The 27,410-nt window shown below is 37.4% G+C and overlaps 1 protein-coding gene across 5 annotated transcripts in view; it reads right to left on the bottom strand.

The window, feature by feature from the left end:
- Nucleotides 1-27,410, bottom strand: part of KLHL2 (kelch like family member 2) — a 125,353-nt gene that overhangs the window by 45,539 nt on the left and 52,404 nt on the right. For 4 of the 5 annotated variants that reach the window (XM_067736566.1, XM_067736569.1, XM_067736567.1 and 1 more), the window contains exon 5: nt 8,785-8,947. In XM_067736566.1, the coding sequence (XP_067592667.1) occupies nt 8,785-8,947 (163 nt within the window). Of the gene's footprint in view, nt 1-8,784; nt 8,948-22,809; nt 23,025-27,410 lie in introns of those variants that run through there. The other variant, XM_067736570.1, reaches the window with a different exon arrangement.

The raw sequence follows: 27,410 nt of genomic DNA, 5'->3' as shown, positions 1-27,410 counted from the left end.
TATTTAATAACTCTTCTATTGCTCCTTATTTCTTCCTTTCCTTCTTTCTTGCCTGTATGTCACACAGCCCACTTATAAGCCCACTGCCTAGGATGGGGGAAAAAAGTTAAGATATTAACTTCTTCTATTCTCATTGTTCTGGGAATACCTTCAGTCTCCTAGATTTATTTATATGCTCAAATTTGAACTTGAAAGTAATTTAGGAGTTTGGGTAGGGCTTCTGGACACAAAAAATGTTTGAATTGTAAAAATAAAGGAGGGAGGGACTGAAAAACAATGATTTATTATGGCATAAAAAGAGAACTCTAAGTATATTCCTGTGTTGACTCCCTACCTCCCCACCTCCTGTTTGCTTAAGATATAAACAACATCATACATTTTCACTATGAAGAACAACTATTTTACTTTAGTATTATACTGGATTATTTATTTTAGAAAGTTTGTGGCAACTAGTTAACAATACCCCAAAGTTATGGAAATAGCTTGATTATACGAAGTTGGTCACTGTAATTTTATTTCTTTAAAATTATAAGGATGAAATATGTATATGAAATAATATTACTGAATTGCTTCAAAATAATATTGGAGAGGGCGCTTTCAAGATGGCAGAGGAATAAGACGTGGATATCACCTTGCTCCCCACAAATACAACAAAACTACATCTACATGTGGAACAACTCCTACAGAACATGTACTGAATGCTGGCAGAAGCCCTCAGACTTGCCAAAAGGGTCTTGGTACTGTGGCCCGGTGTCAGGCCTGAGCCTCTGAGGTGGGAGAGTCAAGTTCAGGACATTGGTCTGCCAGAGACTCCCTGGCCCCACATAATATCAAATGACAAGAGCTCTCCCAGAGATCTCCGTCTCAACGCTAAGACCCAGCTCCATTCAATGACCACCAAGTTAAAGTGCTGGACTCCCTATGCCAAACAACTAGCAAGACAGGAACACAAGCACACCCATTAGCACAGAGGCTGCCTAAAATCATAATAAGGTCACAAACACCCCAAAACACACCACCGGACATGGTCCTGCCCACCAGAAAGACAAGATCCACCAGAACACAGCCACCAGGCCCCTGCACCAGGAAGCCTACACAACCCACTGAAACAAACTTACCCACTGGACGCAGATAACAAAAACGACAGGAACTACGACCCTGCAGCCAGCAAAAAGGAGAACCCAAACACAGTAAGTTACGCAAAATGAGAAGACAGAGAAACACACAGCAGATGAAGGAGCAAGGTAAAAACCCACCAGACCAAACAATGAAGAGGAAATAGGCAGTCTACCTGAAAAAGAATTCAGAGTAATGATAGTAAAGATGATCCAAAATCTTGGAAATAGAATGGAGAAAATACAAGAAACGTTTAATAAGGACCTAGAAGAACTAAAGAGCAAACAAACAATGATGAACAACACAATAAATGAAATTAAAAATCCTCTAGAAGGAATCAATAGCAGAATAACTGAGGCAGAGGATGGGATAAGAGACCTGGAAGATAAAATAGTGAAAATAACTACTGCAGAACAGAATAAAGAAAAAAGAATGAAAAGAATTAAGGACAATCTCAGAGACCTCTGGGACAACATTAAATGCACCAACATTCGAATTACAGGGGTCCCAGAAGAAGAAGAGAAAAAAAAAAGGGACTGAGAAAATATTTGAAGAGATTATACTTGAAAACTTCCCTAATATGGGAAAGGAAATAGTCAATGAAGTCCAGGAAACACAGAGAGTCCCATACAGGATAAATCCAAGGAGAAACACGCCAAGACACATATTAATCAAACATTCAAATATTAAATACAAAGAAAAAATATTAAAAGCAGAAAGGGAAAAGCAGCAATTAACATACAAGGGAATCCGCATAAGGATTCCCATAAGGTTAACAGCTAATCTTTCCGCAGAAACTCTGCAAACCAGAAGGGAGTGGCAGGACATATTTAAAGTGATGACAGGGAAAAACGTACAACCAACATTACTCTACCCAGCAAGGATCTCATTCAGATTCGATGGAGAAATTAAAACCTTTACAGATAAGCAAAAGTTAAGAGAATTCAGCACCACCAAACCAGCTCTACAACAAATGCTAAAGGAACTTCTCTAGGCAGGAAACATAAGAGAAGGAAAAGACCTACAATAACAAACCCAAAACAATAAAGAAAATGGTAATAGGAAAATACATATTGATGACTACCCTACCTTAAATGTAAATGGATTAAATGCTCCCACCAAAAGACACATATTGGCTGAATGGATACAAAAACAAGACCCATATATATGCTGTCTACAAGAGACCCACTTCAGACCTAGGGACACATACAGACTGAAAGTGAGGGGATGGAAAAAGATATTCCAGGCAAATGGAAATCAAAAGAAAGCTGGAGTAGCAATTCTCATATTAGATAAAATAGACTTTAAAATAGAGAATGTTACAAGAGACAAGGAAGGACACTACATAATTATCAAGGGATCAATCCAAGAACAAGATATAACAATTATATATATATTATATAACCCAATATAGGAGCACCTCAATACATAAGGCAACTGCTAACAGCTATAAAAGAGGAAATCAACAGTAACAGAATAATAGTGGGGGACTTTAACACCTCACTTACACCAATGGACAGATCATCGAAACAGAAAATTAATAAGGAAACAGATGATGTAAATGATACAATAGACCAGATAGATTTAATTGATATTTATAGGACATTCCATCCAAAAACAGCAGATTACACTTTCTTCTCAAGTGCGCATGGAACATCCTCCAGGATAGATCATATCTTGGGTCACAAATCAAGCCTCAGTAAATTTAAGAAAATTGAAGAAAACTGAAATCATATCAAGCATCTTTTCTGACCACAACGCTATGAGATTAGAAATGAATTACAGAGGAAAAAACGTAAAAAACACAAACACATAGAGGCTAAACAGTATATTACTAACTAACCAAGAGATCACTGAGGAAATCGAAGAGGAAATCAAAATATACCTAGGGACAAATGACAATGAAAACATGACGATTCAAAACCTATGGGATGCAGCAAAAGCAGTTCAAAGAGGGAAGTTTATAGCTATACAAGCCTACCTCAAGAAACTAGAAAAATCTGAAACAAACAATCTAACCTTACACCTAAAGGAACTAGAGAAAGAAGAACAAACAAAACCCAAAGTTAGCAGAAGGAAAGAAATCATAAATTTCAGAGCACAAATAAATGAAAGAGAAACAAAGAAAACAATAGCAAAGATCAATAAAACTAAAAGCTGGTTCTTTGAGAACATAAACAAAATTGATAAACCTTTAGCCAGACTAATCAAGAAAAAAAGGGAGGGCTTCCCTGGTGGCACAGTGGTTGAGAGTCCACCTGCCGATGCAGGGGACACGGGTTCTTGCCCTGGTCCAGGAAGATCCCACATGCCGCAGAGTGGCTGGGTCCGTGAGCCTTGGCCGCTGAGCCTGCACGTCCGGAGCCTGTGCTCCGCAACACGAGAGGCCACAACAGTGAGAGGCCCGCGTACCGCAAAAAAAAAAAAAAAAAAGCAAAAAAGGGAGAAGACTTAAATCAATAGAATTAGAATTGAAAAAGGAGAAGTAACAACTGACACTACAGAAATACAAAGGATCATGAGAGATTACTACAAGCAACTATATGCCAATAAAATGGACAACCTGGAAGAAATGGACACATTCTTAAAAAGCACAACCTTCTGAGACTGAACTAGGAAGAAATAGAAAATATAATCAGACCAATCACAAGCACTGAAATTGAAACTGTCATTAAAAATCTTCCAACAAACAAAAGCCCAGGACCAAATGGCTTCACAGGCGAATTCTATCAAGTATTTAGAGAAGAGCTAACACCTATCCTTCTCAAACTCTTCCAAAATATAGCAGCGGGAGGAACACTCCCAAACTCATTCTAGGGGCCACCATCACCCTGATACAAAAACCAGAGAAAGATGCCACAAAGAAAGAAAACTACAGGCCAATATCACTGATGAACATAGATGCAAAAATCCTCAACAAAATACTAGCAAGCAGAATCCAACAGCACATTAAAAGGATCATACACCATCATGAAGTGGGGTTTATCCCAGGAACGCAAGGTTTCTTCAATATACACAAATAAATCAATGTGATACACCATATTAACAAACTGAAGGAGAAAAACCATATGATCATGTCAAAAGATGCAGAAAAAGCTTTCGACAAATTTCAACACCCATTTATGATAAAAACCCTCTGGAAAGTAGGCATAGAGGGAACCTACCTCAACATAATAAAGGCCATATATGACAAACCCACAGCCAACATCCTTCTCAATGGTGAAAAATTGAAACCATTTCCACTAAGATCAGGAACAAGACAAGGTTGCCCATTCTCACCACTATTATTCAACATAGTTTTGGAAGTTTCACCCACAGCAATCAGAGAAGAAAAATAAATAAAAGGAATCCAAATTGGAAAAGAAGAAGTAAAACTGTCACTGTTTGCAGATGATATGATACTATACATAGAGAATCCTAAAGAAGCTACCAGAAAACTGCTAGAGCTAAACAATGAATTTGGTAGAGTAGCCAGATATAAAATTAATGCACAGAAATCTCTTGCATTCCTATACACTAATGATGAAAAATTAAAAGAGAAATTAAGGGAACACTCCCATTTACCATTGGAACAAAAAGAATAAAATACCTAGGAATACACCTACCTAAGGAGACAAAAGACCTGTATGCAGAAAACTATAAGACACTGATGAAAGAAATTAAAGATGATATAAACAGATGGAGAGATACACCATGTTCTTGGATTGGAAGAATCAACATTGTGGAAATGACTGTACTATCCAAAGCAATCTACGTATTCAATGCAATCCCTATCGAACTACCAAAGACATTTTTCACAGAACTAGAACAAAAAATTTTACAATTTGTATGGAAACACAAAAGACCCTGAATAGCCCAAGCCATCTTGAGAAAGAAAAACAGACCTGGAGGAATCAGGCTCCCGGACTTCAGACTATACTACAAAGCTACAGTAATCAAGACAATATGGTACTGGCACAAAAACAGAAAGATAGATCAATGGAACAGGATAGAAAGCCCAGAGATAAACCGATGCACATATGGTCACCTTATCTTTGATTAAGGAGGCAAGAATATACAATGGAGAAAAGATAGTCTCTTCAGTAAGTGGTGCTGGGAAAACTGGACAGCTACATGTAAAAGAATAAAATTAGAACACTCCCTAACACCATACACAAAAATAAATTCAAAATGGATTAAAGACCTAAATATAAGGCCAGACATTACAAAACTCTTAGAGGAAAACACAGGCAGAACACTCCATGACATATATCACAGCAAGATCCTTTATGACCCACCTCCTAGAGAAATGGAAATAAATACAAAAATAAACAAATGGGACCTAATGAAATTTAAAAGCTTTTGAACAGCAAAGGAAACCATAAACAAGATGAAAAGAGAACCCTCAGAATGGGAGGAAATATTTGCAAACGAAGCAACTGACAAAGGATTAATCTCCAAAATATACAAGCAGCTCATGAAGCTCAATATCAAAACAACAAACAACCCAATCAAAAAATGGGCAGAAGGGCTTCCCTGGTGGTGCAGTGGTTGAGAGTCTGCCTGTTGATGCAGGGGACACGGGTTTGTGTCTGGGAAGATCCCATATGCTGCGGAGCAGCTAGACCCGTGGGCCATGGCCGCTGAGCCTTCACGTCTGGAGCCCACGCTCTGCAACGGGAGAGGCCACAACAGTGAGAGGCCCACGTACCGCAAAAAAAAAAAAAAAAAAAAAAAAAAAAGGCAGAAGACCTAAATAGACATTTCCTCAAAGAAGATATACATATTGCCAACAAACACATGAAAGGATGCTCAACATCACTAATCATTAGAGAAATGCAAATCAAAACTACAATGAGGTATTACTTCACACCAGTCAGAATGGCCATCATCAAAAAACCTACAAACAATAAATGCTGGAGAGGGTATGGAGAAAAGGGAACCCTCTTGCCCTGTGGGTGGGAATGTAAGTTGATACAGCCACTATGGAGAACGGTATGGAGGTTCCTCAAAAAAATAAAAATAGAACTACCATACGACCCAGCAATCCCACTACTGGGCATATACCCTGAGAAAACCATAATTCAAAAAGAGGCATGTACCACAATGTTCATTGCAGCTCTATTTACAACAGCCAGGACACGGAAACAACCTAAGTGTCCATCGACAGATGAATGGATAAAGAAGATGTGGCACATATATACAATGGAATATTACTCAGCTATAAAAAGAAATGAAATTGAGTTATTTGTAGTGAGGTGGATGGACCTAGAGACTGTCATACGGAGGAAGTAAGTCAAAGAGAAAAACAAATACCACATGCTAACCCATATATATGGAATCTAAAGAAAAGAAAAAAGGTTCTGAAGAACCTAGGGGCAGGACAGGAATAAAGACGCAGACATAGAGAATGGACTTGAGGACACAGGAATGGGGAAGGGTAAGCAGGGACGAAGTGAGAGAGTGGCATGGGCATATATACACTACCAAATGTAAAACAGATAGCTAGTGGGAAGCAGCCACCTAGCACAGGGAGATCAGCTCGGTGCTTTGTGTCCACCTAGAGGGGCAGGATAGGGAAGGTGTGAGGGAGATGCAAGAGGGAGAAGATATGGGGATTTATGTATATGTATAGCTGATTCACTTTGTTATAAGGCAGAAACTAACACACCATTGGAAAGCAATTATACTCCAATAAAGATGTTTAAAAAAAAATAATAATAATATTGCACAAGAGGATACAAAATTCATGAAGCTGTAGATGTATGATTGCATACTTTTTTATATGTCCATTAGACTTTATTAAAAAGTTTACATATAAAAAATAATAACAGAGGAGGAGAAGTTAAGAAGGGTGTAGTTAAAACAAGATTATCCATGAATTGACAACTCATGGTGAGGTGGGTGGTGAGTACTATTCTATTTTTGTATGTGTTGCAACTTTTCATAATAAAAGATGCTATAAAATGTTACTTTGGAAACTTGAGCAACTGTAAGATTCAGATGCATGGTATAAAAGCAGTATATCTTTTAAATAAGACTTTGATTTAAGGTTTAGTGCATTAAAAATGAAAAATCAATTTTTCTTTGCAATTTTGTTGAAACTGACAATTTTTCCACAAAAAATTCTTGTCATAATTACGAAGGAAGACTCTATAAACTACGATGTATAGGTGTAGTAATTCTTGTGGAAAATTGTTCACATTCTGTCGTATACTACAATAAATTTATGATTGTAAATAAGAGAAAGAAATAATAAAATCTGTCTCCTAAAGACACAGTCAATAAGTTGGTTCTGATATGAGTGAAACTAATAGTTCTAGTGTATCATAACTATGTATGGACATGTTTTGCATTAATTCTATTTTATTCATTCCCTCTCTATCTCTTAAGATTCAGTAATATTTATCAAGTACTGTGAGATAACCAGCAGCCCTAGAGAGATATATTAAATGCAGATTACATATTATATGCATTCCCCAACTTACAGAAGGGTTATGTTCTAAAAGTTTTTCTGTAAATAAGCATTTTGGGACTCATATCACATTTTCCCACTGAAACAATTTTATAAAAGGTAGTTAGGTCAATCAGGCCACCCCACAGAAATCTATAAAGTTCAAACTTACTGGACCTATTACATTTTACTGCAGCGCTGTGGGCTTTTTTTTCCCCCAACTAACCACCTTGTACGACTATTTCTTTGATAAATGCAATAGGGATTCTAGGAATACTTCTCTTGTCAGAGGCTCTGTGTACACATACACACACACCCCTTACCTGGGTCTATGTGCCAAAATGTTCCTTAGTTATCAGAGTATGCAGAGTGGAGCAGAGTTTAGATGAGGGGCTCTTGCATTTGAAGGCTGCAGGGAGTTGGGGTTCTAGAGCTTACTAAGGGGCAGTAGTCTTGGGAGGTTCTATGGTAACTGTTCCTACTGGGTGTCACAGATATAGGGCAGAGATGGGGGATTATAACTTTCACGAGGTTTATCTTCTAGAAAATCGTTTTTTTAAAAAATTAGACACTTCCTAATAATCACTTTTAATATGAATTTTTAAATGTTTATAAACTCAGAGCAAAATAAATTATAGGTTACTTTTATGTACTTTAGCTGCATCCTAAGCTATAACAATAATCTCTTCTCCCTGACTGGACAGACACAGGCCTCCCTCCACCCACCACAGGGAGAGGATGCCAGCAGGAGGTCCTGGAAATGAGTGTTTAATCTAAGGAGAGGGATGCCTCTATTTGGGATCAACTTTTCTACCCCACTCCAAGGCAACTAGGTTTCTTTGCTTTGAATATTTTTATGCCACAGAATGTTTCCTTGGATACAAGAAAAAGGTGTAAAAAGCCACAGAGATAAAATGACTTAATTTCATATGTAAACACTTTCTTATACGCCTATTAATTTGAAAGAAAAATACATAGAGATTCAATATTTACATAAAACTACTAGGCCTAATACCACATACAGTTTCTTCTTTTTTCTTTTAAATTCAGAACTCCATGAACATGCTTCAATTATGCAGTGCTACCATACCATTATAAGATTGTAAATGTATTTTTATAAAGTCCAGGTCCATAAATATGACACAACTTTCCAGATTCACTATAGAATCATATCAGAAATCAAGAGTTGCAGATTCTTCCCTGTCTCAAACTCAGCCGACGTTTATTCCACTTGCCTGCATAGGTGTTGGCCTTGTTCAGGAGGTCTGTGCATGCGTGCATATCAGCGAAAGCCCGGATTCCTAAGCAGTTGACAGGGTGAAGCTGAGATTCCAAAAATTCACAGCAAGTCTTCTTCACATCCTGTAACTGTAACAGACCAGCTGCTGGGAGAAGTACCTATAACACACAAGTAAGCATGGTTAGGCAACTGGCTAGGAAAAGTTTCACTGTTCACTGTGTCTATAGAGGGCTTAGGGGTCCAGCTACATCTCAAGATCTGCATCCAGACCCCAGCATCCCAAAGAAGAGTAATGTAACAATTATTTGCAAAAAGGGTGATGCCTCCTTCCATTCCCCATAATTTCTATGGAATCTTTCAAAGATCTCTTCTTGTTCACAAGAATATAAGAGATATCAGATCATATTAGATTAATGATTCTTTTCATAAGCAGAAATAAAATGTTCCTTTGAATTTTAAAAACATAAATTATTAGGCTGTTAGGGGGTGCTATGGTTCAGTGAAAATGGTTTTCTTCCCTTAGTTCAAGCAGTCATGAGCTTCAGTGAATTTGTGGGGAAGGGGTGAGCACAGAGTAATATATGCCACAACAAAGCTTCATTCTGTTTTTCCACTGTCTCTGAGTAACACCACAAACTGCTTTCCTTAGGGGGATAGAACAATTTAAAACTCCACAGTCTAACTACAATCAAACAGTTTCTCTGAAATGTAATGTAGTGCTAAAACAACCCATAAAGAGTAATTGCCTAATAATAACTTTTTAATTTGTATTTTTATTTCAATAACTCCAAGAGATTTTGTATTAATTAGGTTATTCTTTGGGATTTAACCAGTATCTTTACTAGAAATACTACATCCAACACTACAACTGCTTTTCAAATAGGTCAATGATGGAAAAATTCTTCCTTGTAAGTGAATTAGTATGATGCTATGTAAAGGACCATATTTGAAAATCAAATTGGAAAACTTCTTAAAAAAAACTTCATAAAACTTCATAAAAAAGAAGTTTGCAAGTCCTTCTATAAAAGCCAAAGGGAAAAAAAACCCTATCAGAATAGTCAATTTAAGAAAAGGTCACATTGGCATATTAGCATAAAAAATAAATAAGATCTAAGTTCCTTCCAGAACTGACTTCCATATATGCCAAGCTGCAGCCCAAAGAGGAAAAGAGAAAAGAGATAGTAGTTTTGAATATCCTTTACAATTTCCCTAAATGTATGTAGTAAGTCCTAAATGTGGAAGAGAAAGAGTGCATTCGTATCTTTCTGTAACACAAACTACTCTATTTTCTTAAAGGAACCACAGCAGCTTTAACTCTCAGATCTAAAGGCTGTGGGCCCGCATGTACACAATCAAATGGTTATGAAGCAAGGACTAAGAGGACAACTCTTTGTGTTTTAGTCCAACTCCAACAACTAATATTAGTTTTTTCTGAAAACAAGGAAACAGTACCTGGTGATAATGTCTTTTCCTTCTAAATTTAACAAAAATAAAGTGTAAATAATTCTGTTTATAGCCGAATCTTTTGTATAATATATATAGTGTGTTTCATTATGTTATGGGAATGAATCTCCATGGAAGGCTTTAGTTGCTGACAATTTGCAAGTTGGAGTTTTTCTACACTGGTATAATTGTGCTCTGAAGTAACGTAAAGTACATTCCAAGATGCTTAACTGTGCAGCCATTTAATTCAGCAAATACATATAGTTAAGTGGTCTTCAGCATAAGATTCAATCTCTGTGAAATTTGCACAAATATCAGTAGTAATGATCACCCACCTAATCAGCATCTTCCCAGAGATAACAAAGTGTAATACAGTAGTACTCAAATTGCTTCGTAATACAGAAAGACAGGGATCCTTGAGGGGGAAAGCAGCCAAGCAGAAGCAGGTTCACTCACGCATTGTTGGTGAGTGTGTACACTGGTTCAACCTCCATGAAGAGCAATTTGTCTACTTAATCAAAATTACAAATGCACATATCCTCCAACCCAGAAATTTAACCTACAGATACACTAACATATGCACAAAAGCTCACACACACAAGACATTCATTAGAGCATTATTGTGGGTAATAGCAGAAGTTAGAAAAAAGCCTAAATGTCCACCGTAAGGAGACTGGTTAAACACTGGTGATCATCCATTCGATGGAACACTGCAACCATTCAAAAGAATGAGGAAACTATATGAATGGGAAAATTTCTAAGATACATTCTTAAGGGAAAAAAAATCAGCAACTGGTTCATACTATGCTGACATACACATACACACCCATATTTATATACATATCCATCTAAAAAAGCAGCTATATCAGACTTTTAAAAATTTATTTTGCTTCCTTGACTTCAAGTTCATCACTACCAAGTCTAGACCTTCCCTATCAGGAGACTGAAATTCATAAAACTGTAGAATCCCAGATCTGGAAAGGATATGGCAAGTCATGTAGGCCAGAGATATAAAAGTTATTTTAATTGTAGGCCACATGGCTAGAGATTCACATATAATTTTTTATTGATGGCAATGATGGGTCAAGTGGTTCCATGCCTGGCAAACATAAGTACACTTTAAATGTTAGTAACATGTGTAAAATGAATTTATCTATATTTTACTTTTATCAGTAAATCCTTCAAAAATGCCTCAGCTTTATGATGTAACTTTACTAGGATTAAACTTCAATAGCTCATAATTATTAAATAATTATATATGCTTCAAAAACAATTAATAACTGGCCCAGGCTTACTAACATGATGAAAACAGGAAAGCAGCTGGGACCACACCAAATGCCCATATTACTCTATGTATCAGACAACCAGCTAAAAAACCAAACAAACAAAACATGCTCAAATTACAGATGAACCATATCCCACAATCAGAATCAAACAGCTGGCGGCCTATGAGCTAGATGCCTTGGGATCAAGTCAAATTAAACCTCCTGATTTGTCTGATGAAGAAACCAAATCCTAGAGAAGCCAAAAGATCTGAACAAGTTGCACAGAGATAGTGATATAAAATTCACCAACTCTTTGGTCTATTACTCTTTCCACTACCTTGAGCCCCACCTGTAGATGCAGAATGGAAGTGCTTGTCTAATTTCTAAATCTGCAATGTTGCTCTTTTCAGAAGAGTAATAAAGACGAAAATCACTTCAACCAAATTCATGCAGTTTGCTTCCGTTTACTGACTAATTACTGTGTCGGGCACTGTCTTAAGCACTTGACAGGCAACAACACCTCATTACCCCCATTAGACACAATGAATACAGAGGCTGGGAGAAGCAAGTAAGTTGCCCAAGGTCACACACCTGGATGGGATGCTAGGGGAGAGGTATTAACCAAAGTGGGTATAATGCTTTTAGATGGCACAGACGAACATTCTCATGTTAATAGTTGGGAACATCTTTAAAGTTACTGTCTATTTATTTCAATAAAATAAATTCTTAAGGAAATTTAAGCAAAAACTGAGTCATGAAGATAAAAACATTACGTATTTAATAGTATGAGCACTACAGAATATAGCAAATCATGAAGGTGGCACACAAATTACTGATTTGGGAGATCAGATTTAGTATCCTAATCTTTCAATATTGGATATCATTCTGGCTTCTGTGGTTTTTACATATCGCTGAAAAGGAAGATGTGCTTTTTAATCTGGGGGGATCATAATCCCATGGTTTATTTTCTACAAAGTGGATTAACTGTACAGTTAGTAACAAATGTGGGAAACACCTATATTGTGAAGAGATGGTTTCTTAATGTGCTATTCAGGTCACAAAAGTATCTTGGGCATTATAATTAAGAGATCTGAAGAATAAATTTATGTCTCTAAAACTAATTTTTCTGAGCTCTCTAAAGAAGTAATTGAATAGTGCTGCTTCATATATGAAATGGAAGTATATATATATATATATATATTTTTAAAGAATAGCTTTATTACTTTGCCAGGCAAAGGGGGACACAGCAGCCTCCTGCCTCAAAAAACTATGTGTTCCAACCCAGGAGGATTTGATAAGGCGTTTTATAACAGTACTTCCCAAGGGATGGGTTGCTGACAAGATTACGGTGTGTGCAGGGTCTCAGGTCCTTGGTCTCCTAATCTTTTTTTTTTAATTTTTAAATTTAATTTATTTTTTTATACAGCAGGTTCTTCTTAGTCATCAATTTTATTCACATCAGTGTATACATGTCAATCCCACTCACCCAATTCATCACACCACCACCGACACCCCACCGCGGCTTTCCCCACTTGGTGTCCATATGTTTGTTCTCTACATCTGTGTCTCAATTTCTGCCCTGAAAACTGGTTCATCTGTACCATTTTTCTAGGTTCCACATATACGCGTTAATATACGATATTTGTTTTTCCCTTTCTGACTTACTGCACTCTGTATGACTGTCTCCAGATCCATCCACGTCTCAACAAATGACCCAATTTCGTTCCGTTTTACGGCTGAGTAATATTCCGTTGTATATATGTACCACATCTTTAACCATTCATCAGTCGATGGGCATTTAGGTTGCTTCCATAACCTGGCTATTGTAAATAGTGCTGCAATGAACATTGGGCTGCATGTGCCTTTTTGAATTATGGTTTTCTCTGGGTATATGACCAGTAGCGGGATTGCTGGATCATATGGTAATTCTATTTTTAGTTTTTTGAGGAACCTGCATACTGTTCTCCATAGTGGCTGTATCAATTTACATTCCCACCATCAGTGCAACACGGTTCCCTTTTCTCCACACCCTCTCCAGCATTTGTTGTTTGTACATTTTCTGATGATGCCTATTCTAACTGGTCTGAGGTAATACCTCATTGTAGTTTTGATTTGCATTTCTCTAATAATTAGTGATGTTGAGCAGCTTTTCATGTGCTTCTTGGCCATCTGTATGTCTTCATTGGAGAAATGTCTATTTAGGTCTTCTGCCCATTTTTGGATTGGATTGTTGGTTTTTTTAATATTGAGCTACATGAGCTGTTTATATATTTTGGAGATTAATACTTTGCCCGTTGATTCATTTGAAAATATTTTCTCCCATTCTGAGGGTTATCCTTTTTTCTAGTTTATGGTTTACTTTGCTGTGCAAATGCTCTGAAGTTACATTAGGTCCCATTTGTTTATTTTTGTTTTTTTTTCCATTACTGTAGGAGGTGGATCAAAAAAGATCTTGCTGTGATTTATCTCAAAGAGTGTTCTTCCTATGTTTGCCTCTAAGAGTTTTATAGAGTCTGGTCTTATATTTAGGTCTCTAATCCATTTTGACTTTATTTTTGTGTATGGTGTTGGGAAGTGCTCTAATTTCATTCTTTTACATGTAGCTGTCCAGTTTTCCCAGCACCACTTATTGAAGAGACTGTCTTTTCTCCATTGTATATCCTTGCCTCCTTTGTCATAGATTAGTTGAACATAGGTGTGTGGGTTTATCTCTGGGCTTTCTATCCTGTTCCATTAACCTATATCTCTGTTTTTGTGCCAGTACCATATTATCTTGATTACTGTAGCTTTGTAGTACGGACTGAAGTCAGGGAGTCTGATTCCTCCAGCTCCGTTTATTTCCCTCAAGACTGCTTTGGCTATTTGGGGTCTTTTGTGTCTCCATACAAATTTTAAGATTTTTTGTTCTACTTCCTTAAAAAATGCCATTGGTAATTTGATAGGGATTGTTTTGAATCTGTAGATTGCTTTGAGTAGTATAGTCATTTTAACAATATTGATTCTTCCAATCCAAGAACATGGTATATCTCTCCATCTGTTTGTATCATCTTTAATTTCTTTCATCAGTGTCTTACAGTTTTCTGCATACAGGTCTTTTGTCTCCCTAGGTAGGTTTATTCCTAGGTATTTTATTCTTTTTGTTGCAGTGGTAACTGGGAGTGTTTCCTTAATTTCTCTTTCAGATTTTTCATCATTAGTGTGTAGGAATGCAAGAGATTTCTGTGCATTAATTTTGTATCCTGCTACTTCACCAAATTCATTGTTTAGCTCTAGCAGTTTTCTGGTGGCATCTTTAGGATTCTCCATGTATAGTATCATGCTGTCTGCAAACAGTGACAGTTTCACTTATTCTTTTCCATTTTATATTCCTTTTATTTCTTTTTCTTCTCTGACTGCTGTGGCTAGGACTTCCAAAACTATGTTGAATAATAATGGTGAGAGTGGATATCCTCGTCTTGTTCATGATCTTAGAGGAAACTCTTTTAGTTTTTCACCATTGAGAGTGATGTTTGCTGTGGGTCTGTCATATATGACCTTTATTATGTTGAGGTAGGTTCCCTCTATGCCCACTTTCTGGAGAGTTTTTATCATAAATGGGTGTTGAATTTTGTCAAAAGCTTTTACTGCATCTATTGAGATGATCATATGGTTTTTATTCTTCAGTTTCTTAATATTGTGTATCACATTGATTGATTTGCATATACTGAAGAATCCTTGCATCCCTGGGATAAATCCCACTTAATCATGGTGTATGATCCTTTAATGTGTTGTTGGATTCTGTTTGCTAGCATTTTGTTGAGGATTTTTGCATCTATATTCATCAGTGATATTGGTCTATAATTTTATTTTCTTCTAGTATCTTTGTCTGGTTTTGGTATCAGTGTGATGGTGGCCTCACAGAATGAGTTTGGGAGTGTTCCTTCCTCTGCAATTTTCTGGAAGAGTTTGAGAAGGATGGGTGTTAGCACTTCTCTAAATGTTTGATAGAATTCACCTGTGAAGCCATCTGGTCCTGGACTTTTGTTTGTTGGAAGATTTTTAATGACAGTTTCAATTTCATTACTTGTGATTGGTCTGTTTATATTTTCTATTTCTTCCTGGTTCAGTCTTGGAAGGTTATACCTTTCTAAGAATTTGTCCATTTCTTCCAGGTTGTCCATTTTATTGGCAGAGATTTGCTTGTAGTAGTCTCTTAGGATGCTTTGTATTTCTGTGGTGTCTATTGTAACTTTTCCTTTTTAATTTCTAATTTTATTGATTTGAGTCTTCTCCCCCTTTTTCTTGATGAGTCTGCCTAATGGTTTATCAATTTTGTTTATCTTTTCAAAGAACCAGCTTTTAGTTTTATTGATCTTTGCTATTGTTTTCTTTGTTTCTATTACATTTATTTCTGCTGTGATCTTTATGATTTCTTTCCTTCTGCTAACTTTGGGTTTTGTTTGTTCTTCTTTCTCTAGTTCCTTTAGGTGTAAGGTTAGATTGTTTGTTTCAGAATTTTCTTGTTTCTTGAGGTAGGCTTGTATAGCTATAAACTTCCCTCTTTGAACTGCTTTTACTCCATTCCATAGGTATTGGATTGTCATGTTTTCATTGTCATTTGTCCCTAGGTATATTTTGATTTCCTCTTTGATTTCTTCAGTGATCTCTTGGTTATTTAGTAATGTACTGTTTAGCCTCCATGTGTTTGTGTTGTTTACGTTTTTTCCCCTGTAATTCATTTCTAATCTCAGAGCACTGTAGTCAGAAAAGATGCTTAATATGATTTCAATTTTCTTAAATTTACTGAGGCTTGATTTGTGACCCAAGACGTGATCTATCCTGGCGGATGTTCCATGTGCACTTGAGAAGAAAGTGTAATCTGTTGTTTTTGGATGGAATGTCCTGTAAACATCAATTAAATCCTGGTCTATTGTGTCATTTTTCTGTTTCCTTATTAATTTTCTGTTCGGATGATCTGTCCATTGGTGTAAGTGAGGTGTTAAAGTCCCCCACTATTATTCTGTTACTGTTGATTTCCTCTTTTATAGCTGTTAGCAGTTGCCTTATGTATTGAGGTGCTCCTATATTGGGTTATATAATATATATATAATTGTTATATCTTCTTCTTGGATTGATCCCTTGATCATTATGTAGTGTCCTTCCTTGTCTCTTGTAACATTCTCTATTTTAAAGTCTATTTTATCTAATATGAGAATTACTACTCCAGCTTTCTTTTGATTTCCATTTGCCTGGAATATCTTTTTCCATCCCCTCACTTTCAGTCTGTATGTGTCCCTAGGTCTGAAGTGGGTCTCTTGTAGACAGCATATATATGGGTCTTGTTTTTGTATCCATTCAGCAAGCCTATGTCTTTTGGTTGGAGCATTTAATCCATTCACGTTTAAGGTAATTTCTGATATGTATGTTCCTATGACTACTTTCTTATTTGTTTTGGGTTTGTAGGTTCTTTTCTTCTCTTGTGTTTCCCACTTAGATAAGTTCCTTTAGCATCTGTTGTAGAGCTGGTTTGGTGGTGCTGAATTCTCTTAGGTTTTGCTTGTCTGTAAAGCTTTTGATTTCTCCATCGAATCTGAATGAGATCCTTGCCGGGTAGAGTAATCTTGGTTGTAGGTTCTTCCCTTTCATCACTTTAAGTATGTCATGCCACTCCCTTCTGGCTTGTAGAGTTTCTGCTGAGAAATCAGCTGTTAACCTTATGGGAATTCCTTTGTATGTTACTTGTTGTTTTTCCCTTGTTGCTTTCAATAATTTTTCTTTGTCTTTAATTTTTGCTAATTTGATTACTATGTGTCTCAGTGTGTTTCTCCTTGGGTTTATCCTGTATGGGACTCACTGCACTTCCTGGACTTAGGTGGCTATTTCCTTTCCCATGTTTGGGAAGTTTTCGACTATAATCTCTTCAAATATTTTCTCAGGTCCTTTCTCTCTCTCTTCTCCTTCTGGGACCCCTATAATGCGAATGTTGGTTCGTTTAATGTTGTCCAAGAGGTCTTTTAGGCTGTCTTCATTTCTTTTCATTCTTTTTTCTTTATTCTGTTCCGCAGCAGTGAATTCCACCATTCTGTTTTCCAGGTCACTTATCCATTCTTCTGCCTCAGTTATTCTGCTATTGATTCCTTCTAGTGTAGTTTTCATTTCAGTTATTGTATTGTTCATCTCTGTTTTTTTGTTCTTTAATTCTTCTAGATCTTTGTTAAACATTTCTTGCATCTTCTCGATCTTTGCCTCCATTCTTTTTCTGAGGGCCTAGATCCCCTTCACTATCATTATTCTTAATTCTTTTTCTGGAAGGTTGCCTATCTCCATTTAGTTGTTATTCTGGGGTTTTATCTTGTTCCTTCATCTGGTATATAGCCCTCTGCCTTTTCATCTTGTCTGTCTTTCTGTGAATGTGGTTTTTGTTCCACAGGCTGCAGGATTGTAGTTCTTCTTGCTTCTGCCCTCTGCCCTCTGGTGGATGAAGCTATCTAAGGGGCTTGTGCAAGTTTCCTGATGAGATGGACTGGTGGTGGGTAGAGCTGACTGCTGCTCTCTGGTGGGCAGAGCTCAACTTTAATCCACTTGACTGCTGATGGGTGCGGCTGGGTTCCCTCCCTGTTGGTTGTTTGGCCTGAGGCAACCCAGCACTGGAGCCTACCTGGGCTCTTTGTTGGGGCTAATGGCAGACTCTGGGAGGGCTCACACCAAGGAGTACTTCCCAGAATTTCTGCTGACAGTGTCCTTGTCCCCACAGTGAGCCACAGTCAACCCCCACCTCTGCAGGAGAGCCTCCAACACTAGCAGTTAGGTCTGCTTCAATCTCCCCTGGGTTCACTGCTCCTTTCCCTGGGTCCCAATGCGCACACTACTTTGTGTGTGCCTCCAAGAGTGGAGTCCCTGTTTCCCCCAGTCCTGTTGAAGTCCTGCAATCAAATCCCACTAGCCTTCAAAGTCTGATTCTCTAGGAATTCCTCCTCCCGTTGCCAGACCCCCAGTTTGGGAAGCCTGACATGGGGCTCAGAATCTTCACTCCAGTGGGTGTACTTCTGTGGTATATGTTTTTTCCAGTCTGTGAGTCACCCACCCAACAGTTATGGGATTTGATTTTACTATGATTATGCCACTCTTACCATCTTATTGTCGCTTCTCCTTTGTCTTTGGATGTGGGGTATCTTTTTTGGTGAGTTCCAGTGTCTTCCTGTCGATGATTGTCCAGCAGCTGGTTGTGATTCTGGTGTTCTCACCAGAGGGAGTGAGAGCACGTCCTTCTACTCCATCATCTTGATTCAGGTCGAAATGGAAGTATATTGATACAATAAACCTCTATAGCCACAAAGCACTATGATGTAATGGAAAATTTTCATTTGTTTCCTTTTCAATATGCTTCACTAGTATTAACTCTGAGATTGATTTTTAAAATCCTAAGGCACTCTAAGATCCTGAAGTGTATTACACAATGTCAAAGAAAAAGCAATTATATTGTTAATATAGTCTGAGTATTAATGATATATGCTAAGAATCTAAAAGTGATTAATTCCCATTTAGTGTATATATTGAGAGAGGACCACATTCCAAAAGCTAAAACATCTCTCTTGGGTATGCCAAGCCCTACGAAAAAATGTAAAGTAGGCAGTTTGTCTTGGGGCTGGCCCTCACCACTCCTTCCTACAGACTCCTCCTACGTTTCCCCCTTAGTTCTATTCCATCAACCCTGATGCTCTCCACTCAGACCCTGGTGCTCTCACCAGGGTCTCAGCTCCTCTGCAGGTCACTACTACCAGCATCGCTCCATTTCATTTGCTTTGTAAAACTCAGCACTGTCAGAATCAATCTTTACGTATCTGTTCCCACATTGACTCTATCCCTGCAAAAGAACATACACTCTGAGACAGTAGTCACATCTGTTCTACCCTCTGTTGTATCCTCAGGTAGCAGGAGAATATATAGGTGCTTAATAAATAAGTCAACCTGAAAGTAAATTAATTTGTTACTCTGGTGGGTATTTGTATTTTAAGAGATACAATTTTGGATATCTTTTGACCCAGAAATACTATTCTAAAATGTATATGGGACACTTGTGTCCTACTGCAAATCCTCTCAGTCCCACCTCTTGTTCAAGCTACCACTGCAACAACCAAGTGCAAGTAGGACTTGATCACCTTTGTGAAGATGTAACTTACCAGTGCCTCACCCCAGCCCCTACCATACCTGTCTGTGGCTGCCTACTGGGGGTGCACTTAGGGACCCACACATGCACAACCTGGAAGCACAGGGGAAACAATGCTTGTGGGACCACCCTGGACCAGTGGAGAATGGTTCAAAAGAAGATGACAGATAAATGCTTCCCCATTTTCTTCCCCAAGCAGATAGCTCTGAGACACATTTCATAAGGCCCCTGAAAAGGTCCTGGTGAAAATAAACATGTCACACTTATATCTATACCACATTTTGAAATGGTTTTCCCTCCTTTTCAATTCAAATCCCCCATATACTCACTGTCACTCTCTTGGATCACTTTCTAACTAAACTAACTGCCCAAAAGCTTTGCTTTCGGGGGAACCCCAGTCTATTATACTACACATGGAACAAACTGTGGATGTGGATATATTTAGTTATAATATTAATTACAGTGCTGTTTATAATATCGAAAATTGAAAAGAACTTACATGTCCAATAACAATGGGTAGATTATGCAAATTCTATATTATCAATAAAATTGAATACTTTGTAAGCAAAGATGTCCCTCGGTTTCCACTGGGGACTGGTTTCAGGATCCTCCAAGGATACCAAAATCCACAGATGCTCAAGTCCCTTACATAAAATGGTGTAGTATTTGCATATAACCTACACATATCCTCCCATATACTTCAAATCATCTATAGATTAATTATAATACCTAATAAAATGTAAATGTTATGTAAATAGTTGTAAATACAGTTTAAATGCTATGTGAATAGTTACCAGCACACAGCTTTTTGGAACTTCCTGGAATTTTTTTTTTAAATATTTTTAACCTCCGGTTTGTTGAATCCGCACATGTGGAACCTGAAGATATGGCAGGCCCACTGAATTAAAAGAGATATAGTAGATAAATAGTCAATGACTAGGAAGAATGTTCCTAATATATTTAGTATAAAAAGCTAATTTCTAAACAGTCTTTTTTTATGTGTCTTTCTAAACAGTCTTTTTTTATGTGTATGTGTACTTTTTGTAAGTACACATACACATAAACACAGAGACAGTACTAGAGGAATATTCCACAATTGTTAATGGGGATGTTATCTCTGGTTAACAGTAGTATGGAGGCTTTCTATTTTCTTCTTTTTATTTTCTAAATTTTCAATCATGAATATGCACCATTTAAATGGTCACATATTATTCTAAAGAAAGTCAAGGAGAAGCAAGTAAAGAAATGCCTTTCTGGACCTCTAGAATTCTAGCCAATACAGCAATGGTAAGTGAGCTGTTTATTTAGTGACTATCACCCACCACTCACCATAAACTGCCTCAGTTTGGCCTGTCCTCTGAGTACCATGAAGCTGAAAGGCCTTTAGTCATAAAGCTAGTGTTTTGTAGAACAGTAAGATGTTCTACACATTCCTCTTCTTGTTCATGTGAATAGCAATCTCTTTAAGTGCTCGGAGAAACATGAAGTAAAAGAACATGCCAGCTGATTAAATAAACTTAACTCCATATGCTATCATTTTGTTAAACAGAAAAAAAAATTCCCATCTAGATATGTTGATTTCCAACATATGGAGACACATAAAGCCTAAACATTTTATACTGTGGAGATGTTTTCTGCAATAAACAAAGAAGTGGGGGGAAAGCTACCGCTGACTCCTGAAGACAAGTAGAACATTTGGCACGGAAGACACCCAGGCCAAACAATGAGCACCCATATGACACTCTTACACCAGCTGCACATTTTAAAGTAAGAAGCTTTCATCCTACTTCACATTGTCTGACAAGCCAAATTACATATAAGATGTTTCACTTAGACAAGTACACTCCTTCTGCTTGGCTATTAGGATCTGTAGTTTATTTTCAGCTTGGGTACTTATTCCATAGGGGGAAATAATTTATGTAGTAAATCTTTTAAATCCTGAGCCATTAGCAGGGTGTTTATTAGAAGATATACCATGGGGTCTGATTATTCCATAGATGTAAGATTTCCAGATGTCTAGGAAAACATGCAAACACGATGCTCACAGCTCAGTCCCTATTAACGTTACAGTCAGTGTACTGCTAAAAAGCAAATTTTTGTTAATTTCTCAGCCATCTTATAGTCATAACAGAAGCACCTGTTTATTTAAAGTGCCAGGGCTTTGTGTGCCAGGAATAACGTGAAAACATGTAAACAGCTGTCCGAAGGGCAAGAGCAGAGGGTAGAAATTATCCCCAAAGTTAAAGAAGCTATATGTTGTTAGACTAAAAAAAGCCTCATTATGAAATATAACCTATAACTTTCATTAGCATATGTCTTCTAAAATCTGCATTTAGTCCCCAATTTATAAATAAGTCATGTTCCACAAGTTTATTTTTTCAACTGGCTACATGACACTCATTGCACATTTACTCATAGAAACAGTATTAAAAATAGTTATAAACCACAATAGCAATGAACATAATATTACTACTTGACTGCTATGACCTCAGGGGGCAGTGGGTACAGAGAAGGAAGAAGAAAGTTTCCTTCCTCTTTCTGGGATGTAGGCCTGGCCAGGGACAGAGTTTTGAAATAGGAAGTGTTTGTCGTTGGCATCCTGCCACCTCATTCGCACTTCTACATCTCAAAGCTCTAAAGCTGGGCCACAGGCAGCCAGTTCTCTGTGCTGTGTACCCAGCTATGATCCTCCACCCAGATCTGCCTTTCCTGCTAAGTGTTTCATCCTCTAAATACACCTACCTCACTTCCCCCTCCGAACACCCTCCCCCTCCCAACCCAAGCTCCATTCCTTGGGATAGCTACTGCCAGCAGGGTCAAAAGGAAAGCCATCTTATTATTAATTCATATTAAGAGTTAATAACACATCACCTTCCAGGACAAATTCCTTCCAGAGGTATTTAAAGTTTTAAAAGAGGCTGACTCTTAAGCAGAACACATCTGTAATTGATGTGATTTCCAATGATATAATAAATGAAGGAGAAAGGCAAAGGTAGCACTGAAAGAAGAAATATGGGGGCAATATGGTTTTCAGACAGGATGAAAGCCCCCTCTCCTATACTACCCTTTTTACAGCTGTTTCTTCCATTATTTTTAACCCAAGTTTTCTCTAAAGTCTCCAACTTAGTCAACAGTGACTCAAATGTACAATGAAGACAGCACCTACCTTGCAGAGTTGTTGAAAAAATTTAAAAAGTTGGTCAACCATTCAACACAGTGCCTGGCACATGACCAGAGTAGCACATTAGCGCTAATTCAAGGCTTTTGTTCTTAGTTTGAACATTCAATCCCATTACAATGAAATGCCACGATTTCCTTTCTCCCTCACAAGATGACGTTCTATGCCAGATCATTCACAATAAGCATAAGGTTGCTTTCTTTTTGCATCAAATATTCTAAAAGTAAAAGATATAATCAGGGACAATTTGGAAAAGAACAAACACAACATACAAAAATAGAAAATATATTTGATACCTCACTAATTATCAAATAAATATAAATTAAAATAAGAGCATTTTATGACTACTGATTAAAAAAATTAACATCAAACATTCAGGTCAAGGTATAGTAGACCTTGGCCCCTAGCACATTTTTGCTGTCTCTGTAAACTAGTCAGCTCTCTTAGAAAGGAAACAGGCAACATTCATAAAGAGCTACCAAAAAATATAAAAGTTTAAAGCCTTTGACCCTGAAAGTATGTTCTGGGAATATACCTTGAGAAAATAGTTCAAAAAATGAAACAGGCTACATCCATGAATTCTACTTTAGCATTACTTATAAGAGTAGGGAAAAAAACAGAAACAACTAAAGATTGAACAGTATGACAATTAACTAAATTATGTTACACTCACATAATGAAATATTATAATCAATGACAATGAAAACTAATAATGGTTGAAAAACTAATATTTCTAAAATATTTGCAATAACATACAATCATATTATAAAATTAAGTGAATACACAGCTTTAACCTATAATCATACTAGAAAAAGTTTAATGGACATCAATCACGTTCCTTTGATCTCAAGGAACTTGATTAGTAAGACAATGTTGAACAAACAAAACACCTGAACATTCCCACAGGATTCATTTTTCCTAACACATTGTGGACATAAGTAAAGAAAGTGGTCCATGGGTCCTTCAATGACAGCTCGCCTCCCTGCCCTTGCATCCATCAGTTCCATAGCTGGAAGCTTTAGATCTGAATCTAATCTTATCTCTAAGCAGAGAGAACATTGGGGCTCTAATTAAGCAGCTCAACCCAGTGGGCACTAATTTATCCCCACACTGATGTGGCCCTGGGCACTGTGATGCTCTGCTCCCCAGACCCAGTTCCAGCCCACATGCTCCCCTAACTAGGTCCCTTCTCCCAGTGGACCCTACTGTACTGTGTACTGACCACTTCTCTGAGAAACCAAAATCATGACCCTGAGTCCCTGCCCAGAAAGTACAAATGTCTGTTCCCAGGTCCCCTTCCTCCTGTCCTGCCAGGACCTCTTGCCTGGCTCAGCCTCGATTCATCAAACAGAGCCAACCTATCCTATGGTCATTCCCTCATTATTCATTTGAAAAACGTTTATTGAGCTTCTAATTAATACCAACCACTAGTCTAGGTTCTGGGGATGTGGGAGTGAACAAAATGAACAAATATACCAGTCATCCTAGAGCCTGGATTCTAAAAGGCAGTGCTTACATTTGGTAGGGGCATGTGGAGTTTCCATCATCCGAGTGCTCCTGCCCTTCACAGTGGTCTCTGGATCACAAAGTCTAAAGTTCACAGGCATGAGAGTACTCAGGAGCTGTAGGTATTAATCCCCAATCTGTCACTGAGTTCCTGTAAAGCCTCAGGGGCAGAATGGAGTTAGTGTGTAAAGAATGGAGAATGGAAACTCTACCACAAGCTCTAGAGTTAGAGAGCTCTGGCCTTGAAGGCTGGATAAGCTCCATACTCACTGTATCACCATAGTCACTTAGCCCCTCAGAGCTGGAATTCTCTGATTTGTAAAAAAAATAAACATCCTCTGTCCAGGATGTTACAAAGACTAAGTGAGGTCAGCATTTAGCAAAGTAACTGAAACACAGAAGGCAGGTAGTCCCTTCTTCCAAGAAGAATATTTTATTCTATTTCTCCTATCATTAATCAGAATTAATCCATTTTAATCTCCTCTCCTTTAGTCTCTCCTCTCTATAATTACTACAAATCAAAAGACATGACTGCTGGTCTCTCGACAAACTGAACATACATTTTACTTTTATAGGTCAAAATTCTCTTCTGTATCTCCATCAGATCCTCTAAGATTCTTCCTTTTCACAACCTCAGAATTTCACAAACAACTACCTTCATAACCAGAATTTAAGTCAGTTAGATCAGGGTTGTGAGGTTAAGGCATCGACCTACTGTCTAAAGAAGAAAATAGACACTGACAAGTGCTATCAGTGGGCCTCAAAAATATATATTTTTTTAATTAAAATAAAAACAGGCAAGTTTAAAGGGCCAAGATTATCAGTTAACTCAAAGAACAGAAGTAAGATATACATCTCTTAATACAGGGGACTAAGGACACCTCTGACTTTTCAAAGGTGTTGCATGGATATATTTACAACTATGGATGATAATCACCAAATTAACTGCCAAATATAATTGTCAAAATAGTTCATATTCATTATCTCCCTTTTGTGTCAGTCATCTGGTCTAAGCACAAATAGGATTGGATTAAACTTTCATTCAAACATGTCTGAAAACCAGAAATTTTTTAAATGAAGGAAAAAAGAAAATTCCTAATATGATCAATTTAAGAGATCCTTTACCAAGGGTTCATTATTCTTTCATCAACAAATATTTCTTCCTTGTTCCAAAATCTGTAATGTTGACAAAAATGGGAGAGTCTTTATCTAACCATCAGTGTTCAGTAGGTATCACAGAATAGTTAATGGGGAACAACTTTACATGTGTAATAAAATGAGTAAGGCCTTAAGCAAGATCTCTATTTTAAAGAAAAAAATTGGGTCATGTGAGGGCACAGTATGACTCAGTTACATCTTACATCCTCCTCTTCCTCTCTTTCTCGTTCTGTCCTCTCCTTCCTCTCGCCCTTTTTGTCCATGCCTATTCCTTTTCCATCTTCTTTCTAAATTGCTTTATATTATTCAGAGGACCCCATAGATTACCAAATTTACTTCAATGGGATTTTTTCAAGGCTGAAGAGATTGCTAATAATTTTTAAAGATTTTTTTTGTTTTTTTGTAAATATAATGCTAAATCAAAACAGACATATATGCATGTGCACACACACTCTCTCTCTCATACACACAAACATACACACACGTCATACACGCTTCCTCCTTAGACAAATAGCTCTTTTCAGGTACATGTTATTTTTCATCAGAAATTATTCTGTGTTCTCTCCTCTCAACCTTGTCTGCAATCAATATTCATACATCATCTCTCAACTTTGTTTCTCAAAGCCTAGACTTAACATAAAAAAGAGATTGTAAGATAAAATCAAATTATTTCTGGAGAATGAAAAGTGAGAAAATACATGATAAGAAAACACATGTTAAGCAAAACAAAGAAAAAGAAAAAAAATAAAATCATATATAATAGGCAATTAAATAAGTTCATCCATCTTAATAACAGCCTCTACCTGACCCCAACTAGAGCTTAATTATAGTGTGTTATTGTTAATGTCCCTTATCAAAGTGCTTTAACTTTTCTTCATAACAGCCAAAAACTTTAAACACATGTTCCTCAACATGGTAAATTGCAGTAACTCCACACAAAGGAGTACTCAGCATATTTATAAGGGAGAACAAACTACTGGAACATGTGGTAATATACGTGAATCTCACAAATGTTACGTTGTGTCAAAAAAGTCAGCCTCAGAAGAATACATTCTATGTGGTTCTATTTATATGAAGTTCAAGAGGCAAAATTAATATATTATAATAGAGATCATATCACCCTCGAGTTAGGATGAGGGATTTACAGGGAAGGGGCCTGAAGTTATAAATGTTCAATATCTTGATTTGGGTGGGGTTAACAGGTGTATGCATTTGTTAACACTTAGCAAACTGAACAGCAAATTGAACAGTTAAAATCTATGGAATGTAATTTACAGCCCACCAGGTGGGGGGAAACGATCGCTTTAAGCCACCACTGAGATTAACCAGAGGTCAGTGGAAGGACTTTATAAATTATGAAACAAAATTTTTAATGGAAAATAATAATCCTATCTGATAGAATCCTAAATAAGAAACTAACCCCCCCCAAAACATCAAATGTACTTACATGACCAAATTTCTACACTAGTCATCATAAAGCTTCTGAATACATGTTAGTGGTACAGCTATACTTTCACAAAGTAAAGTTATCATAAATTATATGTCCTCAGGAAAGGCACAAGTACACTTAAACCAGATGATCAGGGCTTCCCTGGTGGCACAGTGGTTAAGAACCCACCTGCACTGGCAGGGGAAACGGGTTTGATCCCTGGTCCGGGAAGATCCCACATGCCATGGAGCAACTAAGCCCGTGCGCCACAACTACTGAGCCTGCGCTCTACAGCCCACAAGCCACAGCTACTGAGCCCGCGCACCTAGAGCTCGTGCTCCGCAACAAGAGAAGCCACTGCAATGAGAAGCCTGCTCACTGCAAGGAAGAGTAGCCCCCGCTTGCTGCAACTAGAGAAAGCCCTCGTGCAGCAACAAAGACCCAGCGCAGCCAAAAATAAATAAATAAATATTAAAAAAAACAGATGATCAGAAGT

Source organism: Pseudorca crassidens, chromosome 4 (assembly GCF_039906515.1).
Source record: "Pseudorca crassidens isolate mPseCra1 chromosome 4, mPseCra1.hap1, whole genome shotgun sequence".
Taxonomy (NCBI): Eukaryota; Metazoa; Chordata; class Mammalia; order Artiodactyla; family Delphinidae; genus Pseudorca; species Pseudorca crassidens.
Note: the sequence above shows the minus strand (reverse complement) of the source record. Positions and strands in the feature narration are given on the sequence as shown.